At 41.6% G+C, this 22,731-nt stretch overlaps 1 protein-coding gene across 1 annotated transcript; it reads left to right on the plus strand.

Moving 5' to 3' along the window:
• Positions 1-1,330: 1,330 nt before the first annotated feature.
• On the plus strand, positions 1,331-21,363 carry SNAPC3 (small nuclear RNA activating complex polypeptide 3). The gene is made up of 9 exons (XM_040091177.2): positions 1,331-1,911; positions 7,864-7,941; positions 9,152-9,236; positions 11,209-11,313; positions 11,815-11,964; positions 15,109-15,191; positions 16,426-16,590; positions 18,262-18,369; positions 20,077-21,363. Exons 1-9 carry the CDS (start codon positions 1,331-1,333, stop codon positions 20,222-20,224), a joined length of 1,503 nt encoding a protein of 500 aa, XP_039947111.2. The 3' UTR covers positions 20,225-21,363.
• The last annotated feature ends 1,368 nt before the right edge of the window (positions 21,364-22,731 follow it).

Here is a 22,731-nt window from a genome sequence, read left to right on the forward strand (position 1 = left end):
ATAACTTTCTCTCAACAGTCTGCCCATTCCATACAGAATGCAAAAATCCAGTATCCTTTCATGAACTTTTTCAGGTCTTGTCTTCAACACCATCTGATAATACACCTCTTTTCCCAGCATTATTTTTCTAGTTAGTGAAGTAATAGGAATAGCTGAGATAGCTGGAGTTGTTCAGCATGGAGAAGGCTTCAGGGAGACTTCACTATGGCCTTCCAGTACCTCAAGGGGACTGGAAACGAAAAAGAGTTCTTATAAAGGCAGATAGTGACAAGACAAGAGGCAATGTTTTAAATTGAAAGAAGGCAAGTTTAGATTAGATGTCAGGATGAAGTTCTTTACTGTGAGGGCTATGCACTGGAGCAGGATGCCCAGAAATATGAATGCCCCATCCCTGGCACCATCCAAGACCAGGCTGGACAGGGCTTTGAGCAACCTGTTCTACTAGAAGATATCCCTGTTCAAAACAGTGAGGGTTGTAACTAGATGATCTTTGAGGTCCCTTAGGACTCAAACAATACTTCAGTCTCTGATTCCATTAATTTTTTTCTCAAAGCAAGTGCAAAGGCTGTGGTTCAATAGGTATGGGCAACAGGTACACAGGTTAGGGCAATCCAGAATTACCTCTGCTGTCTTCCTTAACAGGTTGTGCTCATGTCAGCTTTGTCACACTACTTCAGGGGGGGATTTCCAGATGGTTGGCACAACCCTTTTTAAGAGTTTGTATGAGCAGCATTAGTGAGGTAAAAGTTAATGTATCTCACTAGCCTTGTTTATCGTACCAATCCATTAAGTTTTCACATTGGGAGGAGAATAAGCATATTAAAGGAGTTCGTAGCCAGGTGGAGATTGGTCTTTTTCCTCAGATAACAAGAGGCAGAAGGAGAGGACAGTCTGAAGCTGTGCCAGAGTAGGTCTAGGTCAGACACTAGAAAGAAATTCTTCACAAAAAGGCTGATTGGGCATTGGAACGGGCTGTACAGGGAGCTGGAAGAGTCACTGTCCCTGGCGGTGTTTAACGAAAGACTTGGATGTGGCACTTAGTTTTGGTGGTCTAGATGACAAGGTTCGATCATAGGTTGGACTCAATGATCTCACAGGTCTTTTCCAACTTAGATTCTGTGATTCTGTGTGAAAGTGTTTGTACCGCTCTAGAACAACGGACGCGGTGCGGTTTTTAATTTAATGAGAAATTATTTTGGGGGTGGTGTGTGTTTTGTTGTTTGTTTGTTTTGGGAATTGTTTTCTGCCCAGCGAACACCGCCCGGCGCTGCACACCTGTCAGCACAGGTTTCGCAGTCGCTCTCCCGGTGACGCGCCTTGCCCTGGGCCCATGACGAGTGCGGCGGGGCCGGACGGAGGGCGGGCCGGACGGAGGGCGGGCCGGACGGAGGGCGGGCCGGACGGAGGGCGGGCCGGACGGAGGGCGGGCCGGACGGAGGGCGGGCCGGACGGAGGGCGGGCCGGACGGAGGGCGGGCCGGACGGAGGGCGGGCCGGACGGAGGGCGGGCCGGACGGAGGGCGGGCCGGACGGAGGGCGGGCCGGACGGAGGGCGGGCCGGACGGAGGGCGGGCCGGACGGAGGGCGGGCCGGACGGAGGGCGGGCCGGACGGAGGGCGGGCCGGACGGAGGGCGGGCCGGACGGAGGGCGGGCCGGACGGAGGGCGGGCCGGGAAGCGATGGCGGCGGCGGCCATGTCGGCGGCGGCGGCGGCGGCGGCGCCCGATTACGAGTCGGCGGAGCAGTACACGCGCACGTTCCGCGTGGGCGCCCTGGGCCTGGGCTGGCGGCGGCTCCTGGGGCCGCCCGACCTCTCACTGGCGGCGGAGGCGGCGGAGGAGGCGGACGCGGCCGTGGCGGCAGCGCTGGGTTGCGCGCCGGGCACGGCGGCCGAGCTGCGCGCCGTCTGCAGGTGGGGAAGCCCGGCTGTCTCCAGGCCGGGATTTGCGGCTCCGGTGCGAGGGGGATGCCGGTGGCCTCGCTCAGCGCTGGTGCGAAGGAGGTGGCTGGTGCTATCGCCAGACGCCGCGGCGGTTTCTCAAGTGAGACGGAAGGTGCTCGGGCAAAACTGCTTCAGAGCAGCCTCTTCCGGGCCTGTGGCACGCGTTTGTTTTTATTTCCCGAGTAAATACAGAATCATAAACTGTCAGGGAGTTGGAATGACCGTATAGCCTTATGCCATGTCCAGGGACACATTCCACTAGACCAAATAGCTTAGACCTCCATCCAGTCTGGTCTTGAACACTGCCAGAGTTCCAGCATCCACAACTTCTCTGGGCAACTTGTTCCAGTACCTCGCCACTCTCACAGTAACGATGTTGTTTTTTTTTTTCCTAATGCCGAATTTAAATTTGCCCCTTTTTATCCTGTAGTGCAGTTCCTTATGAGGAGTTGGTCACCAACATCTCTGTAGGCCAAATATTCTGTGAAGGCAAACAGTTTTTCTGGAGGGTAGTGCTCCAGTGGTGGAAACGCTGTTAATCTTTGACTTTGAAGAAACGGTTTGGTGCTTAAAGTTATATGGGTAAATATTTAGCAACATGATACTAGTTAAGTACTTAAAGGTACCTGAACATCTTCATGGTTTTAGGAGACCCCAGTTGCACAATGAAACATACACCTTTATATGAAGAGATAAGTCAGGCATCTGTTTGTATTAATGAAGACTCATAAGATCATAGAATGCTTTAAGGATCATCTTTTTCCAAAGCCCTTGCAGTGGGCAGGGACACCTTTCCCTAGATCAAGTTGCTCAGAGCCCCATCCAGCCTAGCCTTGAACACTGCCAGGGATGGGGCATCCACAGCTTCTCTGGGCGATTTGTTCCAGCCCCTCAACACCCTCACAGCAGACAAGTTCTTTCTAATATAAATCTAATACTAATACTCTCTTTTAGTTTGAATCCCTTAAAAACATCATTTAGAGTAGTTCAGGAAGCTGGCAGCATACAGTCCCTGTTGAGCATCTCTTGGTCCTTAGCCTCCACTGACTTGTTTTTCTCAGGGTGGTGGTGAAATCAGAGCTGTGTAAGTGCTTTGTGGGTATTGAAGCAGCAGCAGCATCTAACACCCTGTGGCTGGAAGGCTTTCAGGTCACATGGGTAGTGAGAATTGTCCTTGCAGAAAAGGCCTGATTTCAGGCAGTAATTCCTGTATAAAGCATCACAGTTGACAATTTATCTGTAGTCCATCAGTAAGGAAGACATGCGAGAGTTCTGATCCTATCTGTATAGCTTTATGCTTCAGCTGTCACAGTTCTGGTGACTAGCATAAATTTTTACTATTACTAGACCTAGTAAAAATAGAGGATGATGTTAGATTTAAAAAAAAAAAAAAGTATTCTAGTGTGGCAGAAATGTGACATTTACTCTGTTAGCTCTTCCAGTGCAGATGGTCCCCGATTTCTCCTGTGCTCCTTCTTCTCTGTGGCAGCTCTGTTGCCTGAGCCTCTCTGTCGCTGTTTTCATTTGAATTCCTGGAGTTTTTCCTGTGATTTCTTTATTTTTCCACACATTACTTCTGTTTTTTTCTTCTGTTCTGCTTTCTTCAGTTTACATCTGCTGCATGTCACTTGCTGTCTGCATTTGCTGGTGTTATAGAGCAATGCTGTGTATTTCAGGCTTGTACTGTGAACAGTGGTCATTTGGGAAAGAGAAAAAAGACTGGTGATCTATGACAGGGAGAGAACTGATTATCTGGCAGCCTTTTGATGGCTTTGCAGGAGAATGAAGCTAAACCTACACGTCCTGGTTTGACCTTTCCCCTGTTCAGGCTGGAAATCCCAATCCATAATCTCCATGTGCTTTTGCTTTTAAATTAAGAAGCCTCTTGAGTCTCTCCTTAACAGTGGCCAGCCTCAAATCACTACCTTTGATCACTTTCACTCACCTGCTCTGAGCTGCTCATATTCCTCTCTTGAGGAGAGATGAGAACACTGGGCTACACCAAGATCTGTTCTATGATATCCTGGGATCACAGTTATATACTGGTGTAAATGTAACTTCATACAGTGAAATGCACACATAATGGCTATAAACACAGATTTTTCTGACTGTAAATTTTCTAAGAAAAATTCTGACAAATTAAGTAGGTTTTCTCTGGGTAGAAGAGAGATGGGAAGATGTGAATACTCCTAAATCTATTTTTTAAATAGTGTTAGATTAAAAGAATCTTTCATAGATTCAGGATGTTTTTCAATATCAATCATTAATTCTTTTTTAGAGTAGTGATAAGTACATTGAAGTATTCCTGACAGTGTAGAGTCTTCTGGAGAAATTATATCATGTTTAAATACTGTTTAACTCTTTGGGCACCCCAGTACAATGTGGTTATTGTGGGGTTTTGGTTGGTTGGTTGGTTTGGGGGTTTATTTTGTTGGTTTGGTTTTTGGGTTTGCGGGGTTTTCTTGATTGTTTTTTAGTGTATTTTTGTGGGGGTTATTTTATTTTGTTTTGTTTTGTTTTGTTTTATTTTTTGTTTGCTTATTTTGTTTTGTTGGGGGTTTTTGGTTTATTTGTTGGTTCATTTTTTTGTAGTTGTTTTACTTGCTTTTGTTTTATTATTATTTTATTCTACTTTCTTCCTGTGATACATTCCTGCAAACAGAATGCAGGAAAAAATTGTGTCTTCACTCACTTGCATTTGACTCAGTAAGAATGCCTTGCATGTTGCTCTAATTGTATGCTGATAATCATTGTGATTGCTTGTGTTTTCATCAGATCATAAACAGGTGTAAAATTGTGTCTTTATCTGGAAGATTTCATCAGTAATTTTCTTAAATAACCAAGGTGTCAGAAGAGTGAAATTCTACGTTTTCAAATCCCTCAGGAGTCTATGAATGAATAAGTACTGTTATTCATAATTGGTGCTTGAGTGACTGAAGTCCTTGAATGTTGGAGATGCTGTTAGTCTGTTGCAGCTATATTACTCTGTTTTGTCTTCTGCGTGATTTGTTTGCATGTATAGGGTGGCCTAAGCCTCAAATCACTGTGGGTTTTAGGTCTGTCAGGAGAGGTGAGGCTTGCAGATACCTCATTCAAATTCAGCCCTAATTCACCTTCTTGTTTTATTAGAAGGGGTAGTTGTAAATATCTGTTGGGATGTGTTTTAAATCTGCATTAAGCCAGCATCAGCGTCTTAACGTATTAGTATTTAGCATCTTGTGGTATTAGTGTCTCAAAGGTGATGAAAGTACTACCTTTAAAATATGTGCAATATAAAGAGTAATATGAACACTATATCTAAACACTTGTTATGAAGTATCAGGCAAAATACTAAATTATCTTTGAATTTCCAAAAGAGAAAACTCATTGTGCTGCTAGAATATTCTAGGAAAAGTAAAGTCACAGTGATTAAGGCTTCATTGGTAGTCTGTTTCCAAGTCTACATTTCCAGAGAGTTCTCTTTGGCCTTTTTATTTCTGATCACCTTAAAATATCTTTATAGGGGATGTAAATTCATATAACACTTTGCATTTGGCTTTTCTCAAATGACACTTTCAGCTATGGTTCCTCATTACAGTCCTGTACTTCACCTCCGTTTCCATTAAACAGCATGGCCAGTGTTTTCCCATCTATTGTAACTGTGCACTGAGTGAATTTGTCATGCATGCAGGGAATAGTAATAATCTCTGTGGGGACACAGTAGGATCCCAACCTTGTGGCAGTCAGGAGTGAGGTGTTCCTAGTGCAAATCTATTGAATGCACTTCCATGTCATAGGTGTCCAACACTGACTTAGTTTCTGGAGGGATCAGCATATACTTCGTGTTTGTAAAGCCTGGTTTCCTCAGGACCATGGACCAAGTATTGCTTATGTGGTTCCACTGGCAGCAGTGGAGTTACACAGTGGGAGCTCCAGCATGGCCTGTGTGTAAGGCCACACAGCAAAGCCGTTCAAAACTTCAGTGCATGTGATACAATGACATATGTAATTAATTACTAGACTGATTTTTAATACTAAAAGAGGTGCTCTGCTTTTTCTTTAGAAATTGAGGGTTTCTGACTTTTCAGGAGCGAGAAGAGGCAACACCATTGCATGCAGGGTTCCATGGAACTTGTCAGGGGTTCAATGTCAGTATCTCTTTACACTAGCTACATTTCAGTCCTTTTCCTTTTACAAGGAAAAAGAGGAAGCAGTTTTAATGTCAATTATTTTACATAGTGTCTGCTTGTAGCAGCTTTTCTGGGGGTGTTAGTTTTTTTCCCTGAAGTAGGAAATTAATGGTCATGGTGTGGGTAGCACTGCCAGAAATCCCACCTAGGGCTATGGGAAGAGAGGAAGTATTGCACAAGTATTGTTAATTCTGACAATAAGTAAGTTCTGACATACTTGAGTATGGTTGGTAAGTTCTGGCACAAAAGGGAAGTGGGAAACTGTTACCTTTGATGCAATTGAAACTTCACAATGGCAGGTAATGGACATTTTCAGATCCTACAAATAATACCTGTGGTAATTAAAGAATTGAATGCAAAGTAATTTCCTCAAAATGGTACGTATTCAAGTGACTTACGCTCTTTGGTGAGTGGGATCGCTTATCTATGTGCTGGAAGACTTTGGCTAAATAATTTGGTCACATTATCAGTTTTACGGAAAGGGTCAGTTGTGAGTTGATTTATCTGTCAGGCAATATCCTTTACTTGATTATGTGGGCTGCTCATAACACAGCTCTATGCTGCCTGGAGAACATTTAAAAGGGTAATGGTTGAACTGTGTTCTCCAAGGTGATGTTCACCATCTTTCTGTTAATTATATTTCTGTTTCTCAGCTGTGTTTCAGTCTGCATTTGACACAGGATCACTTGGTTGTCTCTGCCTCCACTTTCTCAAGTGGGAATCTAAGGATAAAATTAATTCTGTTTCCACGAGATTGTGGCTCATTACTTCAAAGTTCCTTTTAAAATGGAACTTTGGAAAGAATCACATTGTCTCAGTAACTTAAAAAAAAAGTTTCTGTTTGAGATGAAAACTCTGAAACAAAGTTTAAAATGTTGTATGTTGCTGAATGGTAAGTAACGAAACAATATTAAATTCATATTGCTGTCAATACAGGGTGACTTTATTGGCTCATCAGAACAAATCCATCTGTCCACAATCAGAATTTTGTCTTTGACTTCTGCTTATTGTCAGCTGATAACATTTGATTCCAAACTTCTATTTCTCAATTACTTTGTATTCCTATGCAGTTCTACTTCATTTCTGCAGTGATATTATTGTTGACATGGGGAACGTTATAAGATTATAATGAAAAAGAATATAATGATATTATAGAAGTTATTGAAGATAAATGGTACAGTCCAGCAGGTTTTCCGGGACTTCACCAGTGGTGGTTTTCTCCCATTAAGAGATAAATTTTTTTTTCCTCAGACTATTTTTAAGCTGGATAAAATTCTATTGTGATTAATGCAAAATGCTTCTGGGAAGGACTGCAGAGGAAGGATTGTGCATGTTATGATCTCTCTGAATCTGGTGTGCTGCAGTGCACAACCTGAAATGGGAATTCATAAATGGGACCAGGCGATGAAACCACCTCCAGGTTCCTGCCCCTCATACTTCTACACACACTGTAAGAAATCAGTGCCATGTCCGAAGAGGATAGGTCTAGATTTAGATCAGATATAAGGAAGAGACTGTTTGCTGTGTAGAGTGGTGAGGCACTGGAACAGGTTGCCCAGAGAATCTGTGGATGCCCTATCCCTGGAAGTGTTCAAGACCAGGTTGGATGTACCCCTGAGCAACCTGGGCCAGTGAAAAGTGTCCCTGCCAATGGTGCTGGGAGGAATGGAGCTAGATGATCTTTTAAAGTCCCTTCCAACCCAAACTGTTCTATGATTCTGTGATTCTATCTGTTATTTTTTTATTGTTGTAGCATCGATATGTTAATGCGTTCTGAAAAAGAAGAGGACCCAGATGTTATTCCTGAAGACAGCAGTCTGCTTACTCTTCGGTATGCTGTTACAGTGCTCTCACAGTACCCTTATTTGAGGTGGAGTGGAAAATCAGCACTGCTGGCTGCTTGTTCCCTTTACGAGCAATGCTTTCTGAAGCACCGTACAAAAATACCATAAAGGCGGAAATACCAGCTTATGATGGGGTCATTGGTATGAGTCTTCTGCTTGAATGTTGCTTGGGGATTTTTTATTAAGATATGCAGAATATGCCATCTTTTTTACTGGAAAAGGATTTCTGGATCTGATCTAGGTGCTTATGAAGTAGTGCCTTTTGGGGTGTGCAGGGGCCTTCTGATAATCATGTATGTGAGGTTCCTTCCAAGAAACCTGTCTCATACATCTAGTAACTCACAGTCACAGTGTAACAGCCAGACTGTAAGTACTGATGCTGTATCCAGATAACCTCTTTATCTGAACCCACTCTGTTTTGTTGAATTTTGTTTTGTTCATGGAATTCATTGATAACTACTGGTGCATATCAGAGGTTAACCAATATATGTAAGGTTTCTATCAGCTGGCAAACTTGGCCAGTTAGGTTTTGCTGTACTTTACATAGCACAAATGTAAAGAAATGTGTTTAAGATGTTATCAGTGTTAAGCCTGATTGTTACTGAAGATCCTTGGGGAGGTCTGGAGGATGAGTAATCCTTGTTAAGGATTGGGTGTTCATGCAGTGGTTAAATACTTGTATTTTAATAGATATTCTAATTATGATACTCTTTCTTCTACAAATGATAATGAAGCTTTGGAGTTTTTCTACAGTGTCTGGGCTGTGGGGCTGAGAAATATTTGTGAGTTGCTTTTTCCTTGTATTTTGCTTGAACATGAATTCAATTTTTTTGAAGCAGAAAGAATTGTTGAAACAGCTTCCTCAAAGATTACAAAGTGTTTTGTCCTAGGACAACTCTTCAAACAACATTTTGCTGTTTTTTATTCTGAGTGTAAAATTGCTCACAAACAAACTGTCATTTCCACATAAGGAGGAAAAAATCCACAAGCTGAAATCCACATGCTGGCCTCTGCCCTCTCAGGTTTTCTGATAGTCAGGAGATGACTATTTTAAATTAGTCTGTTCCACTAAGACAGACAGGAATACTGCTCTTTGAAAGCTGTTCTGTAGTAGCTTGTGTAATTTAAAAATGAAATTCTTGAAATTCTACATGGAAATTGTTGAATGAAATTTTGTCTTGTGTTCCTGCCTTTCAGAATTAGAAAGAAGGCCCTGGAGAGGAGAGAAGAAACAATTATTGTGGATCGGGCTTGCAGACAAGAAACTCTTACCTATGAGATGGTAAGTTGCCTGTCATTTTATAGGCTCTCGAGACACCCAAAATCCAACTTCTGGTTGCTTTTTTATTCGCTGCTATGAAATGTACACTGTAAACATTTGCAGATACACGTTTGTAGATAATTATTAAGGTTAGAGACATTTTATAGAAAGATAGAACAGGAAGTCTGCTCTTAACTGTCTGTTAATACTGGATGTAGTTTAAGGAGGAGCTACAGCTCATTACCCCTGTATGACTGCTTTTTTAGCTGCTGTAAACTTACAGATAGACACAGAGCTAGACAAAATGTGTTTTGCTCCTGGAGTTCAGTGTTGGAAACTAAGCTTCAGTGTGTGAATGATTGTGAGCTAGTTTCAGTAGGGCTGAAAGAAGAAAACAGTAGCAGCACAGTGGTGGTGAATTCCTAATTCTGAGCTTTGTAACTCAGGTTCCTCAGCCCTTCTGAACTGCCAGGAGCCAAGAGTGTAGTCATCAGCGCCTCAAAAGCCTTATTGGGATTTTTTAAACTATGCTCAATCCTTTTTTTTTTAATGATTTCTTCACAAACATTGAAGTCCTGAACATCAAAACCTCATTTCATAAATGTTCATAAAATCATTAAGGTTAAAAGACATTTAGGGTTCTTGAGCCCAACCATTACCTTAACACTGCCACATCCACCACTAAACTGTGTCCCTAAGCACCACATATACACATTCTTTGAACTCTTTCAGGGACACTGAAGTGTTGGAGTCCATTGCTTGAACAAGCCATGAACTGCTGTAAAAATCAGGGACAGAAGTGTAGTGAGGAAAGAACCTCATGTAACGATTAGACTTGTTTTTCCCCTTGAGGTTTCCTTGTCTATTGCGAGTTAGCACGTTTCAGCTGTTCAGAGACCCAGGCACATTATGTAGCCAACATGATGCAGCTACTCTGCTGGACTCTTAGCCTGGGGAATATCTGAGAAAATATTAGCAACAGAAACCTTCATAAAGGCTTTCAATGAGTGGTGTCTTACTGCTGTTTCTGAAGAATGAGTACATGGTCATTTATTGCATTCTTTAAGCAAGCTGTATCAGAGCTGTGATTCTCTAGTTGGGATAACAATGCCTTCATATGAGAGGAGAGCGGTAAGGAAACATGAGTTTGGAATGTGTCACATGAAGAAGGCAGATGTAAGGCAGAGAGCACAAGTATCTCTGAGTTCACAGGAGTACAGGTTCCTGTTACTAAATCTGAGGAATACTCCATGCTGATGAGAAGTGTTTGTGCAGGAAGTATTCTCTCTTGATTTGTTGGAAAAGGAGGAAATGGTCACAGAGAAATACTTCCCCTCATTTTCACAGCTGGGCTGCATCTTAAACACGAAGCAGGATAGAAACGTAGGATGGCATTTGCTTCTTTTCTAAAACCCAGTATTGTGGTAAGGGCAGTGCTGGGTTTTGGGTTTGGGTTTTGGAGAAATTGTGGCCTCCAGCTATGTCTAGCTTCCCTAATAAGAGGAAGTGTTGCACTGACTGTAATTTTCATATATTTCATTCTGTGTGTGTTTTCTAGGGTAGTGTTTACCAAGTTAAGGATTGCAATCCCCCTTTACATATGAAAGCACTCAAAGAGCATTTCAAAGCATTAAGTGGTAAAAGTTGGTAGCAGCTGGGTTCCATGGGGGCAGAGTAACAGCAGCCTCTAATTCCTTTAGTCTGGGCCTCTCAATACCCAAGGAGCAGCCAGCTGTCTTGCAACAAAGCTGAAAAATGAAGGAACATGCTTGAAATCAGTAATTGGAGCAGTTTCTCACCTTTCCACCTTGGAGGAAGTAGGCTGTTTTCAATTCAGGAGGCTACACAGCCAAAAATGAGTTAGCATTTCTCAGAGTCTCACCCAGGGCTTATTTTATACATACATACATACATACATACATACATACATACATACATACGTGTGTGTGTGGTTGCCAATATAATATATATGTGTGGGTATATGTTTTTCCAGGAGTCACATGCTACTGGAAAGAGGCCAGACAATGCAACAGATCTAATTGAGGAGGGAGAACTACTTATAACTCTGAACATCTTTTATCCTGTTATATTTCAGAAGGTTGGTATGAAATTCTCTGGGTTGTGTTCTGATTTTTTCCTATTCAGGTAACATCTTGCTCTCCCAAGCAGTTAAAATCAGTGAGTCTGCTGAAGACTCTTTAATTCTGGTAATTTCTTAAGGCTCTTTCAGAATCTGGCTTTCATTCTGTTAGTGGTTTACATAATAAAACTTTTACAATAATTGCACAGTAGTTAATTTATTTTATAGAAAGCTCAAAACGTGAAGCTAAATACATGGAAGCTAAAGTACTCTTTCTGGATTTGGGATAAGTGAGCTCAGACTTTCTGTCTTTACTGCCCTTTCCAATGGAGAATGTAACTTTTTAGTTTCTGAATAAAACTATTAAGTGTCAATCTTAGGAGAGGCTATGACAAGATGCTGTTCAGAGAAGTGATGTGCCAGATGCTGCCAGTAATGACCTTAAGCTGTCAAATGAAGAGCACTGCTGATGCTGACAAGTTATAATTTATCTGTATTTGTATGCCGTGTTCTTTGTAGCATAAAGATCACAAACCCTACCAAACAGTCCTTGTACTGGGCAGCCAGAAGCTCACTGAGCTGAGAGACTCAATTTCCTGCGTCAGTGACCTCCAGATAGGTGGTGAGTTCAGCAGTCAGCCAGATCAAGCACCAGAGCACATCAGCAAGGTAAAACTTTCTATGTGGAATTCTCTACATGTATAGGAGTCTGGAAAACAGAGAGGGAGGCATAGTTTAATTTTGTTGTTTTTTCTTTGGCACTAAATTCAGCTGCATTGTTTCTGCCTGTTGATTGCACTGCAAGTAAATACTTCATATTGGCATTACCAAGATGATCTGTTTTGTGCAATATCAAGGAAAACATCATCATTGCTACTGCTGGGTAGTAGAAACACAAGCAGTGAGTTTTGCCTAGATATATTCCTGTGAACTGAATTTTTTTTGAGCTGTATTCTGAAACATCAGAGGTAAAAGCTTAATCCTATTAATAATAATAAGCTAGACCATCCCACTTTGCCTTGTTTTTTGCAACTGGATGCTAATCAAATGTAGGGATGAAGATTATTCTTCTCTCCCAAAGTTGCTACTGTTCTCTGGATATGAACAAAACAAGTTATCTGGTTGAAAATGTTGAAATTGAATCACTTTAATCATACATTGTATGACACATAATATATGTCATATCATAGAATGGTGGAGGTTGAAAGGGACTTGTGGAGGTCGTCTGGTCTACTCCCTCTGCTCAAGCAGGGCCACCCACAGACAATTGTCCATGACCGTGTCCCGACATTTTTTTGTGTATCTCCAAGGATGGAGGTTGCACAACCTCCCTGAACAACCTGTGTCAGTGTCAGTAAAGAAGCGTTTCTTGAAGTTCATGGGGAACTGCTTGTGTTTCAGTTTGTGCTTATTGACCCTGATCCTGTCACTCAGGACCGATAAAAAGAGCCTGGCTCCATCCTCTTTGCACCCTTTCTTAGAGATGGTGTATATGGTAATAAGATTCCCCTACCTGAGCTTTCTCTTCAGGGTTCGAACTCACAGCTTTCTCAGCCATTCCTTTTAGGAGAGATGCTGCTGTCGTTTCATCTTCATGGCCCTTGTAAGACTCCTTCTCCAGTATGTCCATGTCTCTTTTATACTAAGCAGCCAAGAACTAAAGCCTTTAGTTATGGCCTCACTAGTGCTGAGGAGAACTGAAGGATCACCTCCCTTGAACTGCTGGTGGTATTTTATCTAATGCTGCGCAGGATCCCATCTCCTCCATGGCATGTCTGGCAAGGACGCATTGTTGACTCGTGCAATTTGGGAGCTACCAGGATCCTGGGCTATTTGTCTAGCTGCTCTCCAGTTGAGTGGCCCTCAGCACACAGTGGAGCCTCAGCTTGTTTATCCCCAGGGGCAAGACCATGCACTTCTCCTTGCTCAACCTCACCAAGTTCTTGTTGGCCCATTTCTCTGGGCTGTTGAGATCCCTCTGGCTGGCAGCAGGATCACCTGGTGTATCAGCCACTCCTTCCAGTTTTTTGTCAGCAGCAGAGAGGGTAACAGTAACAGACAGAAAAGAATCAGAGTCTGAATGTAAATCATAGTCCTACCACTGTGCATTCCTGCAGGTCATCTGAGAAGTCCTGTCTTTGGTCCCGGCGTCTGCTTTTCCTGTGTTTTGACAGCCTAGAGTTATTAGCTTAAAGAGACCTCTGGGCACAAATGAGCATCCCCAGACTGGTGATGGAGAATGCCATGTGTCGCGGTGTCCTGTGTGCGCCTGGAAGCGCTGGCCCACGGGCTAGCTCAGAAATTCTCACTGCAGCTCACACACTCTGGGTCGGGGCAGCTAGTTGCACAAGCCACCTCCTCCCTGAGGGTACTTGGTTCCCCACACCCAGCGTAGAACAGGATGTTCTTGACGACCACGGCGACAGAAAGGAGGACTCTCTTGAGCAGGGTTAAAGATGGTTTGTTGAAGGGGAGTCCAGCCAGGAGCTCTGCCTCTGACAACTGCTGCCCAGAGAGAGCCCTGAACAGAGCTGTGCACTAACTTATAAACGAGGGAGGATCAAGGGGTGGTGACAATGGGTCAGCCAATCAGGGAATAAGGGAGTATAACAGTGGGTGTTACCATGAAACAGGGGAACCAGTCACAGGCAGGGAGTAGGGGGTTTTCCAGGCACCAGCCTATCACTTGATGCCTTCCCTGGATCTTTCCAGAAGCCAGGGAAGGGCCCCAGAGTGATAGACAGGGCGCCCAAGAGGAGAGAGAGGGGATTGACAGGGACATGTCGGGGAGAGGAATGATTGACATATAATGACTGGTTGTATAACAAACTCATAGGGGAAGAACCATTACAGAAAACGGGGGTACAGTGGAACGAACCATTACAGAGAACTTCTGATAACAATACAAAAAGCTTACAGAGAATGCTTAAGAACTTAATAAAACAACTCTTGCACCACCACAGTCATGGTTTTCCCATTTAGACTAAACAGGGAAAATATTTACTGAGTCTTTGAAGAGTGGCTGAGGGAGAAAAGGAGGCTCATTATTACTCTCTACAACTATCTGAAAGGAGGAGGGTGTAGCCAGGCAGGGGGTCACTTCTTCTGGGTAACAGGAGACAGGATGAGAGGAAATGGCCTTCAAAATGCACCAAAGAAAGTTTAGATTGGATATTAGGAAACAGTTCTTCACTGCAAGGGTGGCCAGGTGGGAAATAGGGAATAAAGGGGAATAAACCTCTTTTTTTTTTTTTTTTTTTTTCCGCTTTGCTTCTGAATGCAGCCTTTGCTTTTTCTCATTAAACTGCCTTTATCTGAACCCATGAACTTGCCTGTCTTATTTTGTTTCCCCAGTCTTGTTAAGAAAGAGGAGTGAGAGAGCAGCTGGATAGGTATCTGGTAGCCGCCCAAAATAAAGACACTGCATCTTGCTGATTTTTTTAAATATTATTCTTTTTTTAAAGCCAGTGCCTTGCAATTAATGAATTCTTGCAGTGATGCCTACGTTCTTTTTCTGTGTTTTTGTAGAAGTCCATAACTGCTATGATGGGGACAGAAATAACAGAAGAGCATTAAAGTAACCTGTAATGGCTTGAGAACAATATCAGCAGAGTAGCTGCATAGTTGGCAATCATGTGAGCCTAGTTGTCATGTCAGTATCAACAGTCAGAGCAGAACTTTTCTTAAACACCTGTGGAATGAGGTCTCTTAGTATAATTTAGATACCTAAAATGCTTAGATTTTAGACATGTTCTTGTTTAAGGTGTTTATTCCCTCATAAGACTAATGGAGACTTCTCTCCCTGTCTCTCAGGATCTCTACAAATCTGCCTTCTTCTATTTTGAAGGCATCTTCTATAATGATAAAAGATACCCAGAGTGCAGAGACTTGAGCAGGTACAGTATTTGTAGATGTTGACTAAGGAAAACCGTAAGGAACATAAAATTTGTTTCATTTTATGACTTGCAGTGTTCCAGATACTGCAATGTCTAGAGTATTAAGCTGGAATGGACTTCTACTGTTTTTCCATGATGAATTGGTTTTTACAGAGAAGTTTAACTTTACTTCCTCTACTTATTCCTTCCATTTGCTTCCCTTTTGAGGAGAGTATGAATCCATTTTTTAACCTGCAAATCCTGTTTTGCTCTGTTGAGATGGGATTTCTGTGTAAAGTGACAGGTGCCATTTTCTACTGGGTTTTTAAGTACCTTCCCTACTTGTGATGGCAATCAAAAGACTTGCCCATGAGGTAGAAGATGGGTCAGAAAGACGGCAAGCTCTGCTGTGTGGTAGTGGTTGTTCTGCTCTATCTTGAAAATATGCTGAATGCCTTCATTGTAAAGTCAACATGGGGTCTGTGATCAGAAATCTGATATTTTAAGGAATTGTGGTCTTGCTGATATGCTAGTGAGATTTAGGAGATCAAAATGTTTGAAATGGCTGGTATGGAAAAGCTGACGCTATTAGACCCTGTTGTTTTGCCAGACTTTGAATGTGACTTCAGGGAAATCAATATTTTACTTCTTACCTTTCTGTCTGTGAACAACAATGGTCTACACAGGAGGGCTTGTCATAGCATACACAGCTTGTAGATGCCTACAGGTTAGATGCTTTGTGTGTAGGAGTGTGCTGAAAAGCCAAAAAGAAATTTACAGTGGCCAGTGCCCTTCCACTGCTAAATTTTGGAAATGTAACTGCACTTGTCAGCTTTATGTTTTTCCTTGACAAAAACTAAATTAAAAACACCTTTTAATACTTTAAATTGAAGTCATTGCCCAAGGGGGCAGAATGACCTGCTAGTAACTTGAATTATTGGACTACTTAAGAAGTCTTGTGCTGCAAAAAGTCTGACCTGGATGGGTGCCATCAAAAGCATACACTGGCTAAAACTCCTCAGGAAACTGCCTGGTGAGGACTGAAAGGCAGATGTTCCACAAGAACAGTGAACAGTTCTGTAGTGTTGTAGTCTTGCTGTGAAGTCCCCTTAAATTATTACAAAATGTTGTGAACTGTTTTGATTTTCATCATTTAACTGTGTGTCACTAAAGCATTTTGCATGTCTCCAAAGCATCTTTTTCTCTGCATTCACAGTTCATAGCTTTCCTATGCTGATGGCCTTTCTGTTTTCAGAACAATTATAGAGTGGTCAGAATCTCATGACAGAGGATATGAAACTCTTCAGTCTTTTAAGATGGAGGACTATGTATTTAATGATTTATCCCTCAAAATTGGCTTTCCATACCTTTACTGCCACCAAGGGGACTGTGAACACATCATTATAATCACAGATATAAGGTAAGTTATTCTTCTTTGGGAGTCCTTAGGCAAAGTAAAGCCTTCTCTGTACAGACTTCAGACATTAAATGCTAAATGTTTGTTAGACTAACTTACTTGCTTTAAGATTATTCTGCTGCCTTCTTCAGAGCTTAAATTTTTCTTCCATTTATACATGGGAGTATCTCTGAAAGAAGGAGAGTAATCTTCCTTGCTTTTTTCTTTTTAGTTTGCATACAAAGACTGCTTTGTAGTTAAGTGTGCTATGACTGCTGTATAACAGGAATGGCAACCACAGCGTCAAGATCTTTCCATGTAAAGCCAATGTGTGGCAGATTTAAATACTGATTCTGGACCACCAGGGAGCAGAATGTTGTAGGCTGTGGCTGGACTCAACTGGACTGTTAGTTTGAATTTGAAGCTATGGGGCAGGAGATGAAAAGAGAATAGAGGAATGGAAATAGTAGGCTGAGATGGATAGGTCAGGAATAGAAGAAGGTGATAGTGACCATGAGGTGGCAACCACATCAACAGTAGAACTATTGTGTAGGCTTAGCTCAGTGCATAACTAGAGAGAGCACTCCTGTGGTTGTCTGTAGTGGGTGACAGGTCATTTTCTCTTCCCAGGAGCCCGATGTATCAAAGTGTTGATAGTACACGGTGCTTTCAAAAGGAACATAACCCAGAGAAATGCACAGATGATCTGAAGATTCACCTGACATTACGTTGTTAGGAGATAAATATCTCTGTATAGGAGAAAAAAAGCTTTAAAAGGACCACAAAAAGGAGGTGGTCTGAAGACTTCTGAGTTATTGCACTGTCCATGTTTAGTGCAAATTTGGGAGGAAACATCCAAAGGGGTCCTTCTAGAGAGCAAATTAAAGCAGCTCCTCCCCCAGCTGGCTCAGAAAAAAATTTCCTTGGAGAAAAGTGGAAAAACCTGTTTATTCAATAAGCAAAGTATTCACAAGCATAAAAAAAAAAGAATAATTTTAAACTATAAAACCTCTTGCTGTTCTGAAGAGATTCAAAAAGTCAGAAAGTCCCTGTCATGGGTGTAGCTCAGCTTGCCCAGTCTCTCATCAGTCCCTCCTGTGCTGTAAAATGCCATCCTGGGCCCCAGTGGGATACAGGTGTGAGCTCCGGGTGTTTTTCTGGGTTTTCAGTCCAGAGCAGCCTGATGAGTTCCAAGAAAAAGAAAAGCCACAGTCTGGGGAAATTCTCTGCTCCAGCTAGCTAAAAACTAACTAAAAGTGAAGGAGAGCTGTCTCCCTCATGTCCATGCTGCAGACAACACAGTCCAGGAGGAGGACCTGGGGGAGCAAGTGCAGTGTCCGCAAACAAACTGCACGCTTCTTCTCCCCACCCTCGCTCTCAGAACCAGTCACAAAGATGCAGGATTTAATATCCAGCATAAACAGAACAGACACCTGGGGATACAAGAGTCATAAATTCACCCCAGGACACTGCGCAAACTGAGTTTACTTGTGGCCATAAAATCCACAGGTGGTGTAACCAGCAGTCTATGTCCAGATCCTCATCTGTGTTAAGAAATGTTAAGCAGAAGCCTAGTCATACTTTACATGGGAATTTAAATCATACTTTATCTTCAATGTCCATGCTTATGTTCAAATAAATTTCAATATGACAGCATCTTTATTTTATGTCTTGTATTTATTTATTTCCCTCAAGGCTTGTTCATCATGATGACTGTCTGGATAGGAATCTATATCCCTTGCTAGTCAAGAAACATTGGTTATGTACCAGAAAATGCTTTGTGTGCAAGATGTATACAGCAAGGTAAGCTACATTCTCGATGCTATTGTTGTCTTAATTAAGTCTTTCTAGGTGCTGCTACTAACTTTAAAAAAATAGTAAAAATCAAAGCTCTGTATGTGTTTCATAATAATAATAATCTTCACACTTCAAGCACTTCTGTCTAACCAGGAAAAGGCTTCCTGCAGGTAGTGTTTATTTGGAATTGATTCAGAAGTTTCAAAAGAACTAAATCCGTAACAGATTAATTATTTGAATCATGCTCTTTTGCATGCATGCAAGCTAGAGCTTGGCTATCTTATCAATTACTTTTGAAAATCCTGTTTTGAGGGGAAAATGGTGCATTTGCCTCCTTTGAGATAGATGTGTTTCAAATTTATTTACCAGAAACCATACAGCGCTTTTGTTTAATCTAGCATCTACACAGGTGTAGTTCTGTTCAACTCTTAATATAATAAAATCTAGATATTTTTAAAAGTCATTTAACTTTCTCCACAGGAAACTCCTAACCTCTACCTGAAAAGTGAGTGCTCCAGCTGTTCTTGAAGAAACTCTTTGTGATTTTCTGCACTTAAAAGAGCAGAATATGAATTTTGTGCTCTTTATACACTTTAGTGATGTTAATTTAGGTACAGGACAGACTTTGAATTAACAGTAAAAATTTCTGTAAGGACTAGGCTTTATACAGATATATATATTCATATATATATATATATATTCAGATTTTATACATCTGAATGATTTATTTGCAAAAACACTGGTTGCTTTATCTTCCCTCAGGACAATTTATGCTCTCAGCCTCAGTTTGACACAGCAACTGTTTCTTTGTTGTCTTGCGTGTTTGGCCTTAAACTTCCTGGAATCAGGCAAAAAGCCAATTCCCCTTGAGATGGGAGTCCATCCTAGTGTTCCTAGAAGAGCCCTGAGGATGCCTTCACAATGGCCTATAATCTGTGAAGCATTTGGCCATAAGGGGAGGTGGAGCCAAAGGGTCAATATGCGGGAAAGATGGGATGGGGAGGGCATTACCAGAGGTGATGTAAATGCATTAAATTAAAACCAGGATTAAGCACTAAGCTTAAGTGGGGACATGCTAAACCACAGACAGCAGAGCTGCTTTGGCTGGCTGTCCAGTGTGTTCTAATCTGTGAAGATAGCATCTGTAATCACCAGAGGCCTTCAGCTGTCATGGCCTCTTGAGTGCTATTATAAATGAATTACTTAGTGACATGGCAGGCTCTCCTTGTACACGTTAACTTGCGTTCATGTTAACTTCAGTGCTTGCTGGAATCCTCACCTTGAGTCCTGGAGTCCTCTGTGTCTTTTGGGTCCTGCTTTTAGACTCCTAAATGGTTTCGATTATTCAGAGGAGCTTGGGTCAGTTTCTTGCATTAAGGGGAAAAAAAAAATTATCTTTATGACTTAGATGGCCACAGGGTGGACAGAAAATTCTCTCTTTTTTTTTTTTTATGCACAGTGCCAGCTACACAGGTTTGAGGAGTTTCTCAGAAAGTGCTGCTGTAGCTGCTGGGATTGACACAGAATGGGTGTGGAGTTTGGAAATGAGCTGTATGCATGGGATGGGTGATATGCAATATATGTAGTATCTTGTGTATATAAAATTATTACTGAAGTTTGCTGCTGCCATCCCAAGTCCTGAGTAAAATGTTGAGATGTTTGCCACAAGTGTGTTGCACTCGTGAAAAAACACTTGTGTTTTGTAACCTGCAGGTGGGTAACCAACAGAGACAGTTTGGCACCAGGGGATCCTTGTTTCTTCTGTGACGTTTGTTTCCGGATGCTCCATTACGATGCAGAAGGCAATAAACTGGGGGAGTTTCTTGCTTATCCTTATGTTGATCCTGGGATTTTCAACTGAAACTGATGTGTGCCAGGATTAATTCAGTGAATGACATTATTGAATCTGTTGTTCTGGCTGTTAAAACCATTGGAAAGCTTGAGGTTTGAGCATATGGCTGGATTTCAGGTTAGGCATGTAATCATCTCCTGTGAGCTGGAAGGAGCCCTTTGCACACCAGAAGTCTATCTGGTGTGTTTTTCTGAGCATGTAAGTATGATTTTACACATACGTTGGCATGGAAAAATATAATACACCTTTACAACATTACAGTAGTTTGGATGCTATGGACTGTAAAATGTGGATGTTTGACAATACCTGGGAAAAAAAACTATGATTTTGAGAAGCTCTGTGCATCCAAGGCTCTGCAAACCCTGAGGATGAGAACATGGTCTGTAATATGTCTTACCTTGAAAACTCAGGCAGTTGCCACATTTCAACAAGGGTGGATGGCACTGAATTTGTAGGGAGGAGAATGCTTTCTGAGAGAGAAGCTCAGAATGCTGGTTAAACTCTTGGGTCTTTCCTACAAATGAAAGCTTGCATGGAAAGGCTTCTGCTGTCCCTGTTTTCTGACTCTGAGGACTGATTCTGTGGAGAGGAAACTACATTTCACCATTACTGAATTGTAGCCCACGTTTTAAATAATTTTGTCAACTGTTTACAGTGTATGCAGTGTTCATTGTGCATCTTTTATTTTAATATTAGTATAATTCTGTTATTGTAAGTAATTTTTTTTATTAAAATGTGGCGAATTTGTTGTCTTAATTAAGTCTCTTGTTAAACTGAAACTCTGTCAAGACAGGATATCCTTTTTGTAAGTCTTCGGGAATTAAGAGGGTGTTAGTGGAGCTCTTAGTTGTTTAAGAAAGTTAGCACTAACTGCTTTTCTTCTGAAACCTTCAGCTAGTTCTGCCTGGGGGAAGACAGCCTACTCTGACAATCTGCATACAGACAAGTGACAAACTGAATCCTGTTCAGGTCCTGTAGCTGCAGATTCTGCCAGTGCTGACTTGATTATCTTAGATGTCTTGAAACAAAGGTATCTGAAGCGCTTGCAGGACTCCATTGATCACTCCCATATCTGACTGCTTTCTGGTGGTATATTAAGTCATGTGGATATAAATCTGTGCTTTAAGGAACAAAAATTAAAAAGTGTTTTTTTTCCTGTCTTATAAACCAGCCAGCTGTTGGCCTTTGTATTTTAAGGAGCCAACCACTTGTAAAACCAGGTGGTGATAGTTCTCTTGTCCTTCAGGAATCTGCAGAAAAGCTCATCACAACTGTGACAAATCAAGCTGCTGGCATTGGGCTGCTTTGTGGTGCAGCAGCAGCTGCTTTAAAGATCCTGTACTATACAGCTCTTACTGCAACTTCAACATTTGCCTCACAAGTTGCTACTCCTCCTTTCCCTATGTCCTCTTCTTTCAGCTGTCTCCCATAAATATACAGGTTTCCCAATCCTCTTCAGTATTGGACTGTGGATTATACAGAGAGCTAGGTCAAGTTCTGAAGCAGCAATCAGTAGCTTTCTTGTGGTGGCTTTTTTTTTTTTCCCTTTCTTTAGCCATAGAGAGTAGGAGTAGCAAAATATGAGTTTACTCTCATTAAATTAATTTGCCTCAAATATGCTGTCTCTCACACAACCCATTTATCTTCTTAATTAAAAGTTAAAGTCAAATACATTTCAAAATTGGTGTCCCTGCAGATTAAGAAAATTTAGTGGGCCAGTCCCATACTTTCAGTAAGGCAGAGAGAAGCTAGCCACAGTCTAGGTATGGAAATTGAGAGTATTCAGTGCTTAACTACAAAACAGAGAAGAATTGTACTAGAAGCTAGCTGTTTGTATGACATGGTCTTATTTCATATTCAGTGATTCATTTAAATGACAAATGAAACAAAAAGGTTACACTAAGTTATATGCTTTAAACATCCCAGAAGCTGTCATAGGACAATTGGGTCTGGTCTTGATAAGTTTTTCTGAATGAGTCCTCTGAGTGAAATCCGGCATTGCATACAATGCCTATTTGTAGCTAAATCTCTATGATACCGGCTGGATGTTTGTTTTAGCAGCTTACTAAATGCTGTATTTTGATGATGAAAATGTCCGAGCAGGTTTAATACTTCATGACAAAAAATCTGAAAAAAATTCTTTTTAATAATCCGTTGTCTGTGTGTTGCTAGTTGAATCTCAAAAACAACCTGAATCTGTTGTTGGCTTTTGGATTTGATGTTTTTGTTTTTATTGAACACTTCAGTGATTAGGCAGTATGATCCTTTACAAACTTCCTGAATGTCTTGCAGATTCTTTCCCTAATGGAAGTTTTTGCCTTGCTGACAAGGTGATATAAAATCTGTTTATTTTATTTTTATTTCTGAGGAAGAGGAGAGGTCCCTCTGATTTTACTGTTGGTTTGAAGTTCCAAAACAGAACATGATTCATATAGACAGTGCTATAGCACTTCCCAGTGCTATCCACGCACTTGTAACATTATCGCAAGAGTCCCCTATGTACTTGAAAGATGAGC

This window comes from Hirundo rustica, chromosome Z, assembly GCF_015227805.2.
Source record: "Hirundo rustica isolate bHirRus1 chromosome Z, bHirRus1.pri.v3, whole genome shotgun sequence".
NCBI classification, from domain to species: domain Eukaryota; kingdom Metazoa; phylum Chordata; class Aves; order Passeriformes; family Hirundinidae; genus Hirundo; species Hirundo rustica.